The 17,280-nt window shown below is 52.7% G+C and overlaps 1 protein-coding gene across 2 annotated transcripts in view; it reads left to right on the top strand.

Moving 5' to 3' along the window:
* Positions 1-555: 555 nt before the first annotated feature.
* Positions 556-17,280, top strand: part of CDH4 (cadherin 4) — a 480,957-nt gene continuing 464,232 nt past the window's right edge. For both annotated transcript variants that reach the window (XM_068987048.1, XM_068987049.1), the window contains exons 1-2: positions 556-612; positions 2,835-2,946. In XM_068987048.1, coding sequence (XP_068843149.1) covers positions 556-612; positions 2,835-2,946 — 169 coding nt within the window. The remainder of the gene's footprint in view (positions 613-2,834; positions 2,947-17,280) is intronic.

Genomic DNA, 17,280 nt, shown 5'->3' with positions numbered 1-17,280 from the left:
GACCCTGCCTTGTTCAGACCTCAGCAGCCTCCCCCGCCCCCACCTTTTTCCCTGTAGACTTTATGTCCTCGGCCCCTTTGGCTGACCGGGGCTCCTGATGCGCTAAACAGGGCTCCTGATGCACTGTCCGAGCTAGGTGGTACCTTGGGGCAGGCGGCTGGGGCGGGCACGTGAGGGGCGCGGGTGAGGCGCTGGGGGCGCGGCGCCTTTAAGGCCCGCGTCAGGCCGAGCGAGCGAGCGCAGGGGCCGGGCGGCGGGGCGGGGCCTCGGAGGGGCTGCCGCGCGGCTTCACCTGCAGTTCCGAGCGCGCGGAACAGAGGCGCGGGCGGCTGCGAGGCCGGCGGACGCACCGGCCCGAGGGAGCGCGCCGCCCGCCGGACTTGGCCTCGCTCCCGGAGCCTGGCGGCGGTCGCGGCGGCGCAGCCTGGCCGGAGGCGCCCGGCCCGCTCGAACGGCGGCGGCGGCGATCAGAGCAGCGTGATCCGGACGGCTGCGGGTAGCGTGCTCCGGGCGCCGGGCATCGGGCGGGCGCCGGGGCGCGGCGCGGCGGGGAAGATGACCGCGGGCTCGGGCGTGCTCCTCGTGCTGCTCTCGCTCTCCGGCGCGCTCCGGGTAAGTTGTCGCCTCCCGTCCCGGCCGCCCGGAAGCCCAGGCAGAATGGGGCCACTCCCGGAGCCGGCGGGGCTCGCACTCGCCCGGCGGGGCTCTCCCGGGCTTCCCTGGCCCGCACCGGGCGCCCCTGCCGCGCGCACCGCTGCATCCAGCCGGCTCCCGCGCTCCGCGAAGCCGCCTGCGGTAGGCAGAAGCGCGGAGCCGCCGGTGCAGCGGGGAGCGGCGGTGCGGAGCGAGGTGGGAGTATGGGTGAGCGGGGGACGCAGAGAGCTCTACCCGAATCGGGAGCCGCCGGGCATCCCTTCGCCACCCCAGGTCCGCGGCCGCTGCCCCGGAGCTCGGCTCGCCGGCGCCACGGCAAGCTGCCCGCTGGCGGAGCCGGCGCGCCCTCCATCGCCGGCTCGCCGCGCTCCTCCGGAGTTGGCGAGCCCAGCCCGGGCCGGGGCTGCGGACGAGGGGGGCTGGCGGTAGCCGGCCGGACATCAGGGTGCTGAGGACACCCTGTCTGGCCGCCCCTGTTGGGGACTGGGTGCTCGAGACGCGGCGCCGCCCCCGTCCTCGTCCTCTGACTGCTGGCAGGGACCATCGATGCAGATGGGCAACGGATGGGCACCCTAGCCCCGGACTCCCGGCCGTGCCGGCCGCAGCCAGTGTCCGGCGGGGCCCTCGCCGCTCGGAGCGGGGTCGAGGAGTCAGGGGCCAGGCAGGAGCTGGGTGAGGTGTACCGGGAGCGCGGTCCCCGCGCCCGCCTTCCTCCTGCGGAGCCCGCGATCTCTGTCCCCAGCCCAGCTCCGCGTCCGCTGGGTGCAGGGCCGAGGGGGGCGCCGCTCGGGGAAGGCAGCGGGGCCGCGAGAGTTGCAGGAACCCCCTCTCGTGGCCGATCGGCCTCGCTGCTCCTCCCGGGCCGCGCTGTTGTAACCTCGGAAATAAACAAGTGCCGGAGGCCGGAGGCCCGCTCTGAGGTTCGGGGCGCCCGGGTGCACTCGACCCACGCTCGCTCGATCGGGCGGGTGGAAACTTTCCTGGGCGAGTTAGCTTGCCCCCGTCCCCCCTTCCCCGCTTTCGGTCCTATTTGGAGCTCGCTTGCCAGGCACGGGGCCGCAGTTGGGAGCTTTACGCGAGGAGTGACCCTGCGCCCTGCTCTTCCTCCCCTCGGTGATTTTCTGTAGGGGCGCCGGGTCCAGGCCCGCGTCAGGGTGCCTGGAGCTCCGGGTCGGGGCGGCTTCCGGAGCCAAGGACTGGCGGGCGGCTGCGCGCCGAGCTGGTGGAGGCGGGCGGCGGGGAGGCGCGTTCCTCTCGGCGGCCCCGCGAAGGCGCGACTGTGGGGTGGGTGCGGGCTGCGCCCCTGCTCCTCGCGCTCCAGGGAGCCGGCGCTGTGGCACTCCTTCTGTCGCAGGGCTGGCTTCCCCGTTGCGCACGCGGTCTCTCCCTCCATTCCCCACCCCTACAGCTGACCTCGCTGCCACTCCCCGCAGCCTGGGAGGGGCCCTTTTCCCACCCTGCCTTCTGGGCGCCCAGGGTTCTAGACCTCCCACTGGGCAGGATACCCCAGAGTGCTGGGATTGGGGGACAGGACAAGAGTACACCCACCTTTTTTCGGTCAATTACGGGAGCTCTCTAGCCTGGTTAGGCTGGAGATGGGGGCTCCAAGAGTGGACAAGCCTCCAGGAAGTGCCGGGAGAGGACTGGATTGTAGAAACCTCCCCCACCTCCCTGCAGCCTCCCTGAGAGCCAAACTCAGAGCTGAGTCTCTGAGAATCTGCTTTCATCCCTGCCCCTCTGCCTCCTCTGCGGCACCACAGGGAAGAGACAGCCTGCTCCACCTCACCCAAAGCCTGAGCGCTGGGGTGGGAGGGGACATGGCCCTGGCAGGGGCCTGCTCCCTTGGCCTCCCCTCCCCCATGTCTCCATTGGCTAACTCCTGGCTCTCTTGCCTCCCTATTATGGACAGTCCTTAGACCTTCCCTTCTGCGACGTGCTGGTGAGGCTCCATCAGGCCCTCCGCCCTGCCATCCACCAGCCTGGCCTCCCTGTTGCATGCCCCTGTCACTGGCTAATATGGTGACCACAGGGGCAGACCCTGGGTTATGTCTGAGTGGAGACTCTGGTGGACCAAGGCTTGGCATAATGGAGCCCTTGAACACAGCAGGCCCTACTACTTGGGTTGGATGCAGTTTCTATGAACCTGTGTTTTTTCTAACCTCACTTATTTCCATTCTCAGGCCCACAGTGGGGATCTTACAGCCAGGGAGACCTGCAAAGCTGGATTCTCTGAAGAAGATTACACAGCATTAATCTCCCAGAATATTCTGGAAGGAGAGAAGGTCCTCAAAGGTAAGGCGGATGTGGGAATGAATTCGCATACTGCACTCTGGACTAGGGAGACATTGCCACCTGCAGAACAAGAGGCAGGACTGGCTTTGAGCCAGGCTCTATGTGAAGCGAAGGTGGAGAGGTCAGTGGACATGCAGATCAGTCGACCTAAATGGCCTTTTGCATCACAGGTGAATGATTCAGAGTCCCTGTCATTTTTGAGTGAGGTGAATCATTTCCTGGGCAACAAATTGGAATTCGGATATAGTGTCACCCAAATAATGTGCAGAGAGAGACTTTCTTACCAAGTATTTTTGTGTATGAAATTCTGGATTCTTAAATTATCCCTGCTTTGCAATGCATGATAAAGCAGACGATGTTGTTGGGGATGCGGTAAATAAGCCCACAGACGTTCTGTTCAGACATGGCATGCGTTCTCATTACTGTCCTACTGACAACACGGAAACACACATGCAGGAGGGAGCTGCCAGTTAGCTTCATTGTCACTGCAGGGCGATGCCCACACTCATGACGGGGACGTCAGAGGCAGCTTCTGAACTCCAGTGACAATAGATCCTCCTGCATAGCGATCTGCTTCCCTTTCAAGACAAACTAGTTAAACTTTTTATTCACACGGGAGGGGGAATAAATCAATTCTTTCTTCCCTGAGGTTTTAAAGTGGCACGGCAAATACCTCGACCCTGTGCCTCCCCTCCCTGCATTAGTTTCCCAGAAGTAGATTTCAGCCAGTTTCAAAGTGATGGATGGAACGAACTTTAGCAGAAGCATCAAAGCTGAGTTTCAGTATCCATGACTAATCCACACTCAGGCTGCTGACTTTGTCCCCAGTTTTCTGTTTCAGGAATACAGAGTTTCTGCCCACCCCCACCCCCAGCAGATCCTTTGTTGGGAGGGACTCTCACAGAGTGGGGGAATTCTTCAGATCCTCTCTGTGGGAACAGCTCGTTGACTTACAGGGTGTGCCTGGTTATATGAATCAGGATCTTAAATTGCACTTAGTCCAACTTTGCTAACTTATTTGTTGTCATCTGAGTTAACTGTCAAAATAGGGGATGTGATACTATTGCTTCTTTCATTGATTATCAAACAACAAAAAACAAAAAAAAACCAACCTCTTGGCTGTGGGCCTAGAAGCAGGATGGGTATGCTGCAGGAGTGGGCGTCTATGGGAAGAGTTTTCAAGAGATGCTCTGTTAATTGCATGGTGCATGTCATTTTAGAAAGTGTGGACCGCCTTTCAGGATTTGTGGGTTTATGAGAATCCCTGTGTATGCACGGAAAAGGCCCAGAAGATTCTCCTACACGTGCATTGTACTGCAGGCAGAACAGGAGCAGTTCACTGTGGTCCAGCTGTTTGCGTGTCCAGAGGCTGGCATACTTGCCACCTCCCCCCATACGGAGCTAACCTCGATAAGATCCTGTAGTATCAGTTTTACTCAGGAGTGTAAGAAAAATTGCCTCTGTCTCTGTAACAGCAGGTGCTACCACCTGCCATGGAAGAGAATGACACATTCTCATGCTTTTCATAATAAAATGAGAAATTTCCAGCTAGCATCATCCCTTTCTCTTGGTGGACTGCGAAGGTCCAGGCTGACTTGACCTTCTGCCCTTGGCCCCTGTGGTAGGGAAGCCTTAGCTGCTGGCTGGATGCTGGCCTGCCCTGTATGCCCCAGGAGTTCATCATGGTAGGTGAACTTGGACCAGCTCATGGGCTTCGTGGATACACAACTCATAGTCCAAGCACTTACCCCTGAGATGAGTGTCCCAACCCAACCCTGGTTGGGGGAAAATCACAGAGCATCTCCTTCACCTGTGAGTGCCACCTCCTGTCTGTGCTCAGGGACAGAGAGGTTTTATATCTTAGAAGTAATTTTACACATGTGGAGGCAAAAGCTATCACTGCATACACTTGAGCTAGGGCAGATAAAAATTTATTTACATAGAAAACTTTGCAAACGATGAGACCACAGTGAAGATGCATGTGTCGAAAATAAGTGCCACGATATTTCTGTTATCCTGGTAGAAATCACGCTAAACAGATAATGACTACTTATAATTGAGTTATTCCAATGGAGAGAGCTTAACCTTAATTTGACAAGTGAAGCTTCACAAAGTCACCATTTTATTCAAAATGCACCGTAAGCCGTTAACAACTGCCTCGAGGCTCCTTCTCTCTGCCCCAGTCAGCTCACCAGCAGCCCTGAACATCCACATTCCAGAAGGAGAGATTTGTTACACAATAATTAACTTGTTTATGATAAATGGATGGAAGAAATGTCGTGGCATTTTGTTTTATGTCTAAATGAAAAGCATTTGCATTTGAAAAATTTCATGCTAATTAGGCTTAAAATAGTTTTCCCCAATAGGGTAGCAAATACTATGGAATTGAGAACCTTTTGAATGGCGGGCTGAGCACTCCATGTGGCAGACGGGGCATTTGTTTAGGTGCTGTGTAATTCCTGGATCCACTCCGCCTCATGGTTCTCGTCCGTGCCTTCTCTGGAGAGCACTCAAGTGTCAGTGCAAACACTCTTACTCTGTAAATTCTGCTCCAGGATTGTTCATTGATGGCCATGATCACGGGTGCATGATCGTATCTAAAATAGGATTGTTAAGCCCTTTTCCTTTGGCTCCAAGGAAGTGTTCTCCACGCCATAGTTTAGCATGGGGTAGAAGCTAAGCCGGTGTCTTTTTCTCAGCTTTGTTAATAATGAATGGTCAGCCGGGCTCGAGGCTGCAGCTGATGCACTGACCTGCATCGCTCTCTCGTGGCAGGCAGAGTTCTGCAAAAACCCAGACCCCCTTCAAAGCAAAATCCCCCAAGGATGGGAGAGTAAGGGGTGGCTTAGTGGAAACCCAGCACATGTGGGTCATATCTCTCTTTGCTCCTGGAGAAGAAGGCCACGTGTGAGTGAAAATGCTGTCTGCTGGGTTGGAGGAGGGGGATCTGAAAATTATCCCATGAACTCAGATAATACAGAAAGAAGAGCTTTGTTTCTGGTGGCTTCATTTAATGCAACTACCTCAGAAAAGCCTTCCCTCTCCCATATCCAGGTCAGTTCATGACCATCTTGTGCCTTTAACCATACTCTGCTTCCTTATTAGAGAATGTATATTATCTGAATTTATATTTTCTCTCTTACTTAAATTGTAAGGCTCATGAGGGCAGCAATCCTGTCACTCTGGTTTAACATTTAGAATGTTCTCAGCCAATATTAGGATAAAACCCAATTAACAGAATCTTGAATGGAGGTTAATTTTTCTCACATAACCACGAAGAGATAGGTATGATGATCAGATCAATAGTACCAATCTCATGCCTAATGTTTATTCTTATCATCCTACCATCTTAGTAATAGTTTGTCAGTGTGTTGCCTCATCATTGCAACCTGGCTGCTGTGGCTCCAGGCATTGCATTTGAGTTTGTAGCAAGCAAGAAAAAGGAAGAAGCAGTAGCACCATCTGCATCTCTTCCCTGTATGATGAGAGTACACACTTTCTCAGAACCGTTGCAGAAGTTCTCACTGGGGACAACTAGGTCATAGGCCACTCCAATGGAAAGAGGTAGGGAGGCTGGGAAGCAAAGAACTGCGTGGTCTGACTAAGACCTGTTATGCCCATCACCTGGTAGATGAGTCAGTTGCTACCTGGAGCGTAATTGGGAGTCTTAGGAAGAAAGAAAGGAGAAATGTGTGCCGAGGAGGCAAATGTCAGTGTCTGCCGCATGAGGTTTCTCTGGCCTCCCTACACTTTCCCTGAAGCAGAGTGACAAGTGATGCATTGTCAAATGATTGACTCATTTGAGTACCAAGGCACACAGAGGGAGGGATGGTGGAGAAGGGACCAGATGTATGCAGGAGTCTGGAATGGGTATGTAAGAACTCGCCATGATGTAACTAATGTGGCCAGATGTACCGCTATCTTATCTTCACAAGTATGTTGAAAATAGCCTCTGTATCCTCCTCTGTGAAGACGGGTAACTCTTGCAGGGTGGAAGCATCACAAGATGTGTGGACCAGATGCTGAGCAAATCTGAGTGGGTACCCATCACCCAGTGCCATGCCTGCATTGTGGGGTGGTGGATGTGCAACCAGCATTGTCAAATGAAGTCATGAATGAGCCAAAAAACACTGACACTACAATGTTTCTGAGTCCCCTCCATCAACTCAAGACAAGCAGGAGCTGCTCTGAATGTTTAAATAAATGGCACAAATGACAAACCAACTACGTGTGCTGAGCATCAATGGACACTGCGAGTTGATGTCCGATACCCATTCTCTCCCTCTTCCTCACTAACAAAACCTCTTCTCTCCTCATCCATTTGGCCCACACTGAGACTTGTTTAAAATACTCACACCTCCAGTAAACTCTTAAACCAAAGTGGCAATATGGTCTTTCTCTGGTCAGCAGAATCTACCTATATTATTCTGTTAGATGAGATATGTGAAAAAGCTGTTTTTTTTCTTGGTGAAGAGGAACAGACCTCACTGGCCATACCTTCTGCCTTTTGCCCTTACCTTTTTCTCCTGCCTGGAATATGGACATAATGTCTAGGGCAGAGCAGCCCTATGTGACTATGAGGATGGTGGAGTAGGAACCGGATCTCAGGTGGCATCCTTGAACAACTGCAGACCTCTGGACTCATTGTGCCATGAGAGATGAGAAAAATGAGTGAGAGGCCACAGTTGAGTCTTGTGGCATGCAGCCAAATGCATTCCCTGCCCCGGGGAGAACAAAAGAGCTATGCGTGCTCCAAGGGCCTGTCTTTCAGTCTGGAAGCTCACAGCTTGTTTCACACTCTGCCTTGAGCCTCTGCTCATTCTGTGTTCCCTGGGCCTTGTCCTTACTCCTGCTCTAGTGGCCTTCTGTTTCTTTCTAAGTTAGTATCCAGACCCAGCACAGTGGATTGCAGGGACAATGTCTGGGCACTCAGTAAATACTTAACAGATGAAGTCAAGAATCACAACTTCAAACTCTCTTTTTGGCCAGGATATGACTGAATCATTAAATATAGTAAGCTAGGGCTGCCTGTCTGATCCGCCCATCACAGAATGTGAACTCTCTCCTGACTCTCTTAGCCACCGTCTTTCAGGAAGCCAGGAGATTATGCCCTGGGAATCTTGGTCTCAACAAAGGTGTGGAGAGAGTGGAGGTGAAACAGGACTGAAGCCCAGTGGCTGGCCTCCCCTGGCTTGTGGCCAGGACATTCCTTGCTCTTGAAGCCAGAGGAGGCTTCTCTGAGCACCCAGCCCTCACTGCCTTCTGTCAGCGATGCCTCTGGGGCCCCTGAGAATGACTTCCAGAGCCTGTGGTGGAGATGCTCAGGCTGTCTTTGGCGCCGGCCTTACCTTTTCAAGGGCCCAGTTTTGGGGGTTTCTCAGCAGCCTTTCCCTGCTGTGATTATGCCTGGCCGCAGAGTTAAGGGATTTAGAAAGGGAAGTTTAGAAAGTGGCTTCTGTCAGGTAAGAGGGGAGACCAGCACAGTGATAAAGCATGGAGTCTGCGTTATGCACTGCCCACAGGCCAGAGCTCATGTTTAAAACAGGCCCTGATAGCCGTGTTTAAAACCAGAAGGAGGCCAAGGTCTGCGGCCCCCTGCCCTTGGCTGCCACACCGCGTGCAGGCCTAGCTCTGCTTCCGTTGCTCCCCCCACAGCCAGGAGGGAGATGTCCATGCCTGGGCTTCCACTCTAGGTCCAGAAGCCCATAGATCAAGAGCATCCTGCCCATCTCGTCCCTGCCCCTCTCACCCCTGCCCCTCTCCTATCACCCCCCATTAAATAAAAATCTTCATTGCAGAGATGCCCACACCAGTAAGACGTGAGGATGAGTGCCTCAGCCACACTGCAGTTTAAAGATTAAGAGTTTTGCATTTCAGAAATATGTATTTTAATGGAGTCTTAAGATGAGGGAATGTGAACCTTTATGTAATTATAATCCTGAGTCCCAGCTGGATCTGTGACTGGGTGACTCTGCAAAAGTCTTGTGGAATTCTCACAAAAGCCTGTAGGGGAGGTGGAGTTATTCCCATTGTATGGATCAGAAATCGAAAATCCGGAGGTTGAGAGATTGCCCCAAGGCATGCAATGTGTCAGTCTTCCCTCTTTGTCCAGGCCCACGCCCACGCCCAGCTCATTCACATCTCCCTCTGTTGTGAATGGGTTGGTTTCTGGAGCATTTGAGTTACAGGCAGACAAGAGAACACCCAAGATGTTCCGGGCACGGGGCACCGTGGTAAAATCAGCAATTATCAGGCATTCAGACATGCTCGGAGAAGGCAATGGCACCCCACTCCAGTACTCTTGCCTGGAAAATCACATGGACGGAGGAGCCTGGTAAGCTGCAGTCCATGGGGTCGCTAAGAGTCGGACACGGCTGAGCGACTTCACTTTCACTTTTCACTTTCATGCATTGGAGAAGGAAATGGCAACCCACTCCAGTGTTCTTGCCTGAAGAATCCCAGGGACGCGGGAGCCTGGTAGGGGGCCGTCTATGGGGTAGCACAGAGTCGGACACGACTGAAGCGACTTAGCAGCAGCAGCAGCAGCAGACATACTAACTGTTTCTCATCTTGGACAAGATTTGAAACAGGCCTGGTACACCCAGAAGTGCTTGATCGTGGCTCCTGATGTGTGAGGGTCCATCTGAAGTGAGTCCAAACTCGGTGGACACTTTGGGCTTGCACAGCTGACCCTGGGATTAGAAGAGCCAGGGTTCTGCGATGCCAGCAGGAGTTTCTGATTCCAAGCATGTAGCAAACAGTCCCTGAGCTGCACTGTCATTTGGCTTCCAGACTCTGCCCGCGTCCAGGACACAGCAGGGAGCCGCGAGGAGCCAGGAGCTGAGCTGAGGCTCAGGACTGGCTTCATAAACCACTCTTGCTGCTTCTTGGAGCCTGGGAGACATGGATGGGCCTCCTGAGAAGAACTGAGATCTCTGGTCTGAAGGAGCCGTCTACCTGCCCCAGCTGATCTGCCCACACCATCTCCTGGGGGTTGTCCCCTCCATCTGCAGGTGGTCCTTTTTGCCTAGGTCTGGGGTTCTGGGTGTTTGCAGGGGCCTCCAATTCCAGGCTCCTCCCTCCCTCCCTCCCTCCATTCTTCTTTCTTTCCTTCTCTTTTTTGGAGCATGGTTAAGTAGATGCCAGAACTAACCACAAACTGCAAGCAAGCGAGGAAACCAGCACTCATCTTTTCAGAGAATGTTTCTGTTATTCTGACTGTCTGAAGGAGCAATTCTTACTCTGAGTGAATTCCACTATACAAAATAACCATAAGCTGCGTGACTTTCTTTCCATCAAGGCTGGTAAATTTCTCCCCAGTGTGCTCTTGTAAAACCTCTTGGCACTTCCTTTTTCTTTTCATCTTCAGAGGGAGCTGTGCTATATTGTAAGATGGGCTGGTAAAGAGTCTGCTTTTTATTTCAAGACTGGTAATTTTGGTAACTTATTGCCCAGATTCTAGGCTGCCCTCTCCTGGTGGCTTCCAGTCCTGTCTTAGTCCACCCACCCCTGTTTTTAAACGAAAGAGAACAAAAACCTACTTCTCTTTGACTAGTGTATGCTACCAAAGGCCCTTTCCCCTCCAGCCTCCATCAGGGCTGGTGTTTATTGAGGACGTACCCTACGCTGATGTGGACTTCTATTTCATACCATAGAGACACCCATGGGCTCTGCCAGAGGCCACACCCCAGATCTCCAGATCTGTCTGGTCCACATGACTTTCCACTCCCGTGTTGCCTTCCTCAGGGAGAAATCTGCTTAGTTTGTGGATTGTAATAGTATCTTAGTGTGGTACAAAAATGTAGCAGCTTAAAAGACGCAAATTTATCAGCTTGCTCTTCTGGACATGAGACTCCAACATGGGTCCCCTGGACTAACATCCAGTGTGGGCAGGCTGGGGCCCCCTGGAGGCTCCGGGGAGGGGGGCAGGAAGGAATCCATTTCCTGCCTTTTCAGCTTCCAGAGGCCCACCTGCTTTCCCTGGCTCACGGCCCCTCCTCCTCCTCCATACCAGCACCTGGCCAGCACAGACACCCGGACAGCTCCCCACACCTCTTCCTCCCACATCATATCGCCTTTCCTAAGGACTGCATCTTCTGCTCACAAGGCCCTTGAGACCACCTTGCCCCCCACCCCCCAGATAGTCCAGCATCGCCTCCCATCTCAGGTGCTGAACTTGACTGCATAGGCAGAGGCCCTTTTGCCATGAACTGACAAACTCGCAGGTCCTTGTGCTGAAAACTCACAGGTCCTTGTGCTGAAAACTCGCAGGTCCTTGTGCTGAGGACCTGCTGAGTCTCTGGCATCGTGCATATTCTTCACTAAGCTCCTGTGGACCCTCGCTCATTCTCAGGGAGTAAACTGAAGCCCAGAGCGATTCAGTGACCCAGCAGAAGTCCTGGGTGAGGGAGGCTGTTTGCACACAAAGCTGCAGCCCTGAGCCCTGGCCTACGTTGCCTTCCTCCCATCCTGCCTCGTCCAGAAGCTCCTGCCTGCGATACCCAATACCCATGTCTGTAACTAGGACCCTGGCTGGCAGCTTCTTCCTGGGTCCTGAGATGGAGATTGGCCACTTTGGAGACTAAAAGGGGAAACGGTGACTGCAGAGCCCGCAATAGCTTCTGATCTGGTGCTTTCACTGCGCCTCGTTCGGCTTCAGTATGTTTTCTTGCTGACAGCGTGTGGGGATTTAGGGAGGATTAAGGTAAGCCTTCAGTGACAGATAAATACACGCAGGGCAGGAGATGGCCACCCCCTGCCTTGCTGATAGGAGGAGGGTCCCCTGGACGTGGGAGCTCACCTACCCAGGGAATGGCTTCAGGAGAAGCTGCAGGCTCTCCTGCCCTGGGACAGGTGCGCTTTCCATTTGGAACAGTTTAGTTCCAGCTCCCAGGATGGGCGTACAGACCCCATGTCCATCCAGGAAGGAGACCTCTCTCTCTGGTCTTTGAGCCAGATGGAAAGGAAAGCTCACAGAGCAGACCACGTTCCCCCTTCAGGTGAACGCACCCAAACGTGGTGCAGCTGACTTGGAGAAATGAAGGAGTCTCATTGGGTTTTGCTGCCCAAATGTGAGTTTGAACACTGTTGATCTGCCTGAATCAACAAACACAATTTGATTTTCCTGGAAAGCTGAGAGGGTCCCTTGGTGTGTACTTGTGCTAAGCCAGGGACAGGAGGGGGTGAGGAGTGCAAGTTGAGCCGACCAACAGGGTAGGGGGTGTTCCTGGGAGAGGTGAAATTCATAGGGGGAGCAGAGGGGAGCATCCTTCTCTGGGCCTCTTGTTTCCTGACCTGCAGTGAGGCAGGATGTCCAAGTGTAGTCTAGGAACTGCCTGCCTGGGCGACATGGTTAAGCCCCACAGGTCCCTGGGTCCCCTCTCACACCTACTACAGCTGCTTGGACAGTGGCACAAAAGATACACCAACCCAGACCTGTGACCGTGACGGTGTTTGGAGAGAGGGTCTTTGCAGGTTCAACTAAATTAGGGATCTCAGGATGGGATCATCCTGGATTATCCCGGCCCCCACATCAATGACAGGTGTCTTTTTAAGAGACAGAAGAAGAGATGTAGACACTGGGGAGAAGCCATGTGACAATGGAGGCAGAGCGATGTGGCCACAAGCCAAGGATACCTGGAGACCAGAAGAGGGAAGAGGTAGGACAGACCCTCCCCTGGAGCCTGTGGAGGGGGGGGGGGGGGTGTAGCCCTGCGACCTGGATTTCACACGTCTGGCCTCCAGAACTTCAAGAGAATACTTTTTTTATTATTATTTTAAGTCTGTGGCCACTTGTTATAGCAGCCTCAGGGAACTCACACATGCTAAGTCACTTCATTTATATCCAACTCTTTGCGACCCAATGGACCCCAGGTCCAACTCTTTGCAACCCCCTGGAATGGGTTTGTCTCACCCTATTCCAGGGGATCTGCCTGACCCAGGGATCAAACCCACGTCTCTTATGTCTCCTGTATTGGCAGGAGGGTTCTTTACCACTATCGCCACCTGGGATGCACTGAATCAGAAATCTTGGGGCTGTGGCCTGGGATTCTGCCTGCTTAATTCATCTCCCAGGGAAGCTGATGTTCCTTAAAGCCCGAGGGCTTCCGGTCTAGAGCATTTTTAGCTTCTGTATTCCAGAGATCAGCATCCCTCAAGGGAAAGTGTGTTTTCCATGAGGGCTTCTGCCAGCAGGTAACCTGCGTCTTACAGTGCCACTCAGGTCGGCGATGGGAAGGATGCTGTGGTTCCCGTCTCCCCAAAACAGTAAATGGGGCACTTCAATACAGAAATGTAGGCTCTCATATTATGAAGCCTGACACAGAACAGTTTCATTGAAATTAAATTCATTGAAATTAAAATGTATGTGAACATTTGTTGTCCTCCCATTATCTTTCCCGATCAAATGGAATCTTAACAAGGATTATAGCTCAGATAATATCTCATAGATACACTGTAAATATTTTGTTAATCTGAAGGTCCACGTTTGGGAGTGGATCGTTTAACTGCTGCTGCTGTGACGTGGAGGCACCAGAGAAGGAGCGGCCACGCTCCGGCAGGAAAGCATTTATAGAACATGCCTCTTCTCTCCCCAAAACTGCTTTACTCTGCAAATGCAAAAAGGCATTATTTCTGGCTCCCAGCATCTTGTTTGTCTGTTTCAAGCAGGCACATTTTTGCTTCCTGGCCTCTGAGCTCTCCTGCAAGGTGAGCAGGTTTTCCCCAGGAAGCAAAGGAAGGCAGCTGCTCAGCTCAGGTTCCAGGGCATCCCTCCTCCTGGGGGCCCCCTGCACAATACCCGCCCCCCTCACCTCCCTCCTCTGGCCCTGGACCTCTGCAGCTATGTTGCAAGTGGACTCCTCACAGCTGGCACTAGACTGTTGCAAACCACCCTGCCTGCTGGGTCTGTGTTGAGGGGGAGCCTGGGGTACCCCAGGAGGGTCCAGGTCTTACTGGGAGTGAGTGGCTGCGGCCATCCTGTCTTTCTGGGTTGCAATGCACAACCAACCCAAAGGCCAGTGACTAGCATGGAAATGGCCCTGGCCCTTCCAGAGCTTGACCACTGCCCTGAGCACCAGGATTCTCAGGCCCCTGCACTGTTTCAGCTGGCCGCTTGGGCGGCATAGGACATGAGAACCTCGGGACGGCCGGAGCAGAGTGGGAGGGGCCCTCAGGTTGGAACATTCTGGATCAGCTGTGTGGTCGCTTTCTCCTGATGCTCCGTCTGTTTGTGCTGCTCTGGTTGTGGAAGTTGTAAATGGGGTGAGCTGCTTCACACAACCCCTGCAGTGAGCTCCAGGCTCCCATGGGTGCCCCATCCCATGCCTGCGTCTGGCCCCATTTGAGGAGCTGGTCAGACAGTTGTTCTGTTTTCCAGTCTGTGGGTCAAACCTTCGTCTGGCACTGTACCCAGCCCCTCTTTGGTGCCAACTACCACCCTCTAAGGTTGGCACATAGCTAACCCTCTTTTATGAAGCAGGGGGCACTGACAGAAGATGGAAGATGACATAGGGACGCCTGTTTAATGGGGCAGCCTGCCTCCTGAGGCCCGCCCTTGCTGCATCCTGTTCATCACCTCTGCCCTGACTCCCCCCCAGGGAGACCCAGCACCCCAAGGTGCAGAGTCTGAAAGCTTCAGGAGTGCAGGGCCAAAGTCCCCATCATCAGCTCTGTGGCCCTAGACATGTGCGGTGGCCAGTGTGACCTCTGAGGCTGCATCCCCAGGGAGAGAAGACAGTTCAATGCCCAGGCTGGTCTTGAGGGCCCAGTGGGATGGACATGTGGCTTTCGGGAAGCCAAGTCTGGCTGGCGGAAAGCGACCCACTGCCGGCCTGTACCCTGGTCACTGGTCTTATTAGCGGATAACCCAGACTCTCCTCTCCCTGGGCCCTTCCCCTGAGGTGTGATGAGCTGGCCTTTCCAGGAGTGATTTTTCCATTAGACAGCGGCTTGATTGGATATTCTTTATGGTTTTCTTTGGGGACTTTTTCCCTTCTTGACCTTTATATTCTTATGTGTGGCCAGGGACCTTTCGGCAAAAGACATGTTTTTAGAATTGAATAAATAAATGATGGAGAGGCTTATTTAAAGCTTCATAGGCTCGTGGGGGAGGGAGGCCGCCCATGGACATAATTTCACTACATCGTTTATTAATAGGATTGGGTATGATTGGATTATGTCTTATCACATTTAATAATGTGGCGTGATGAGCTGCTGGAATCATTGGGCAATGAGTGGCCGAAGGTAGCCGTCACCATGCTGCAAGCCTCCTTACTGTTTAAAGCTTTATTTTCATCTTATGTTATTCTTTCCCACCTTCCCTCAGATACAAAGAAGGGATTATACCACTTGTCTTATGTAGTTCTTACTAGCGTAAGATAAAAAATTGAAGACCAGCAAAGGGTTGAAGGCAATAAAATTGTGATCAGAAGTCCATAAAATTATAGAACTATGTTTTCTTAAGAACAGAGAGGCTTCACAATCACTTTTTTTTTTATTTAAGAAATTGGACCCTTTAAGGATTTATCTGTGGAGAAGTGTAAGATATACTTCCATGTAAGGGAAAAAATACGTTACATGCTTGAAAGGTTAATGACTGGTAAACGTCAATTTTCTACCATCCTGGCTAAAAAAAATAGCCTGTCAGACATAAGATGTCATGCCGCCAAAATTGCAGGGGCCTCTGAAATCCACTTTGAAGCCTGGGATCCCGTGGGAGTGCCGAGGGCAGGGGGACAGGCTGAACGCCAGGCACCTCTCCCTCTTGCTGAGCTACAGCACCTCTGCTAGAAGGGAGAGCATCTCACAACTGGTGGGAGTGTTTCTCCAGTGTATTTTTGGTTTAAAGATTTAACAAATGCTCTGGATTCCTGGTCCTGGAAACTGCAGATGCTTGACAGCAGATCTGTCCCCCTTGATAAACCTCTATTTGTGGGTCTGTGATATGGGAATCCTGGGAATTTGCATTTGAAATACTATAAGCATGTTGTTCAATCGCTCAGTCATGCCCGACTCTGCAACTCCGTGGACTGTAGCACACCAGGCTCCTCTGCCCTTCACCATCTCCCCGAGTTTGCTCAAACTCTTGTCCACTGAGTCGGTGCTGCCATCCATCTCATCCTCTGTCACCCCCTTCTCCTCCTGCCTTCAATCTTTACCAGCATCAGGGTCTTTTCCAATGAGTCAGTTCTTCGAATCAGGTGGCCAAAATATTTGAGCTTCAGCATCAGCATTAGTCCTTCCAATAAGTCTTCAAAGTTGATTTCCTCTAGGATTGACTGGTTTGATCTCCTTGCAGTCCAAGGGATGCTCAAGTCTTTTCCACCACTATAGTTCAAAATCATAAACTCTTAAATTCTTAGGTCTCAGCCTTCTTAATGGTCCAACTGTCACATCTGTACCTGACAACTGGAAAAACCATAGTTTTGACTGTATGGATCTTTCTCAGCAAAGTGATGTGATTTTAAATATGACGATATCGATGGGACTTCCCTGTGGTCCAGTGACTAAGACTCTGCACTCCCGATGTAGAGGGGCCCAGGTTCAGTCCCTGGTCAGGGAACTAGATCCCACATGCCTCAACTAAAGATCCCACATGCTGCAGTAAAGACCCAGCATAGACAAATAAATAAATAGCTAAAAAATAAAATACATTTCTCCTGTAACATTTTGGAAAAAAAATTTAAAATACAGTGACTGTGACAGGCTTGTGTTGCAGCCCCTGGGATTAGAATGCGGTTGTTTCCACATTTTGGAATTCCAGCACACAGAGATTCTGGAACTTTCTAGAGTTTCACAGGGACAGACTGAGGGACGGGAGGGGAAAACCCTCTGAATTGTACCCCTCCACCTCTCTCCAGGTGTTCTGTGCTGTGTCTGGTAGGCAGGTTTGCGACGGCAGAGCAGATGCCCTGCAGTTAGAGGAAACAAGTAAGGAACCATCCCTTGTGTGCTAATTTCCCAGTGTCCTCTGGGTCCAGCATCTTCTGCTGGATTAAATGCAGCCCTTGATAAGGGTTCTCCTTCGACCTAAGCGAGGGAAGACCGCCCTCTCGTCCAGCCTGGCTGACTCAGCAAAAGGGAGGGGCCAAGGGCTGTCTTTCTGATTTCTCTTCGAGCAGGATTGAGTTCCCCACAGGCTGGCATGAAGCCATAGGCCTGCTCCAGCATCTTACATTCTGAGACTCCAGCCTGGAGGGTCACGTGTCTGTGTTTAAATCCTGAGAATCCTCTGTGCTCACCTGACACAGCATCGGTAGTGCTCACCTGTCAGCCTCACACGCTGGTCGAGGTCGCCTGAACCTAAAATAGGAATTTGATTTTCCAGCACCATCA

The sequence above is a fragment of the Capricornis sumatraensis genome, chromosome 15, assembly GCF_032405125.1.
Source record: "Capricornis sumatraensis isolate serow.1 chromosome 15, serow.2, whole genome shotgun sequence".
In the NCBI taxonomy this organism is placed as follows: Eukaryota; Metazoa; Chordata; class Mammalia; order Artiodactyla; family Bovidae; genus Capricornis; species Capricornis sumatraensis.
The sequence above is the reverse complement of the archived record's forward strand: the minus strand, read 5'-3'. Positions and strand labels throughout refer to the sequence as shown.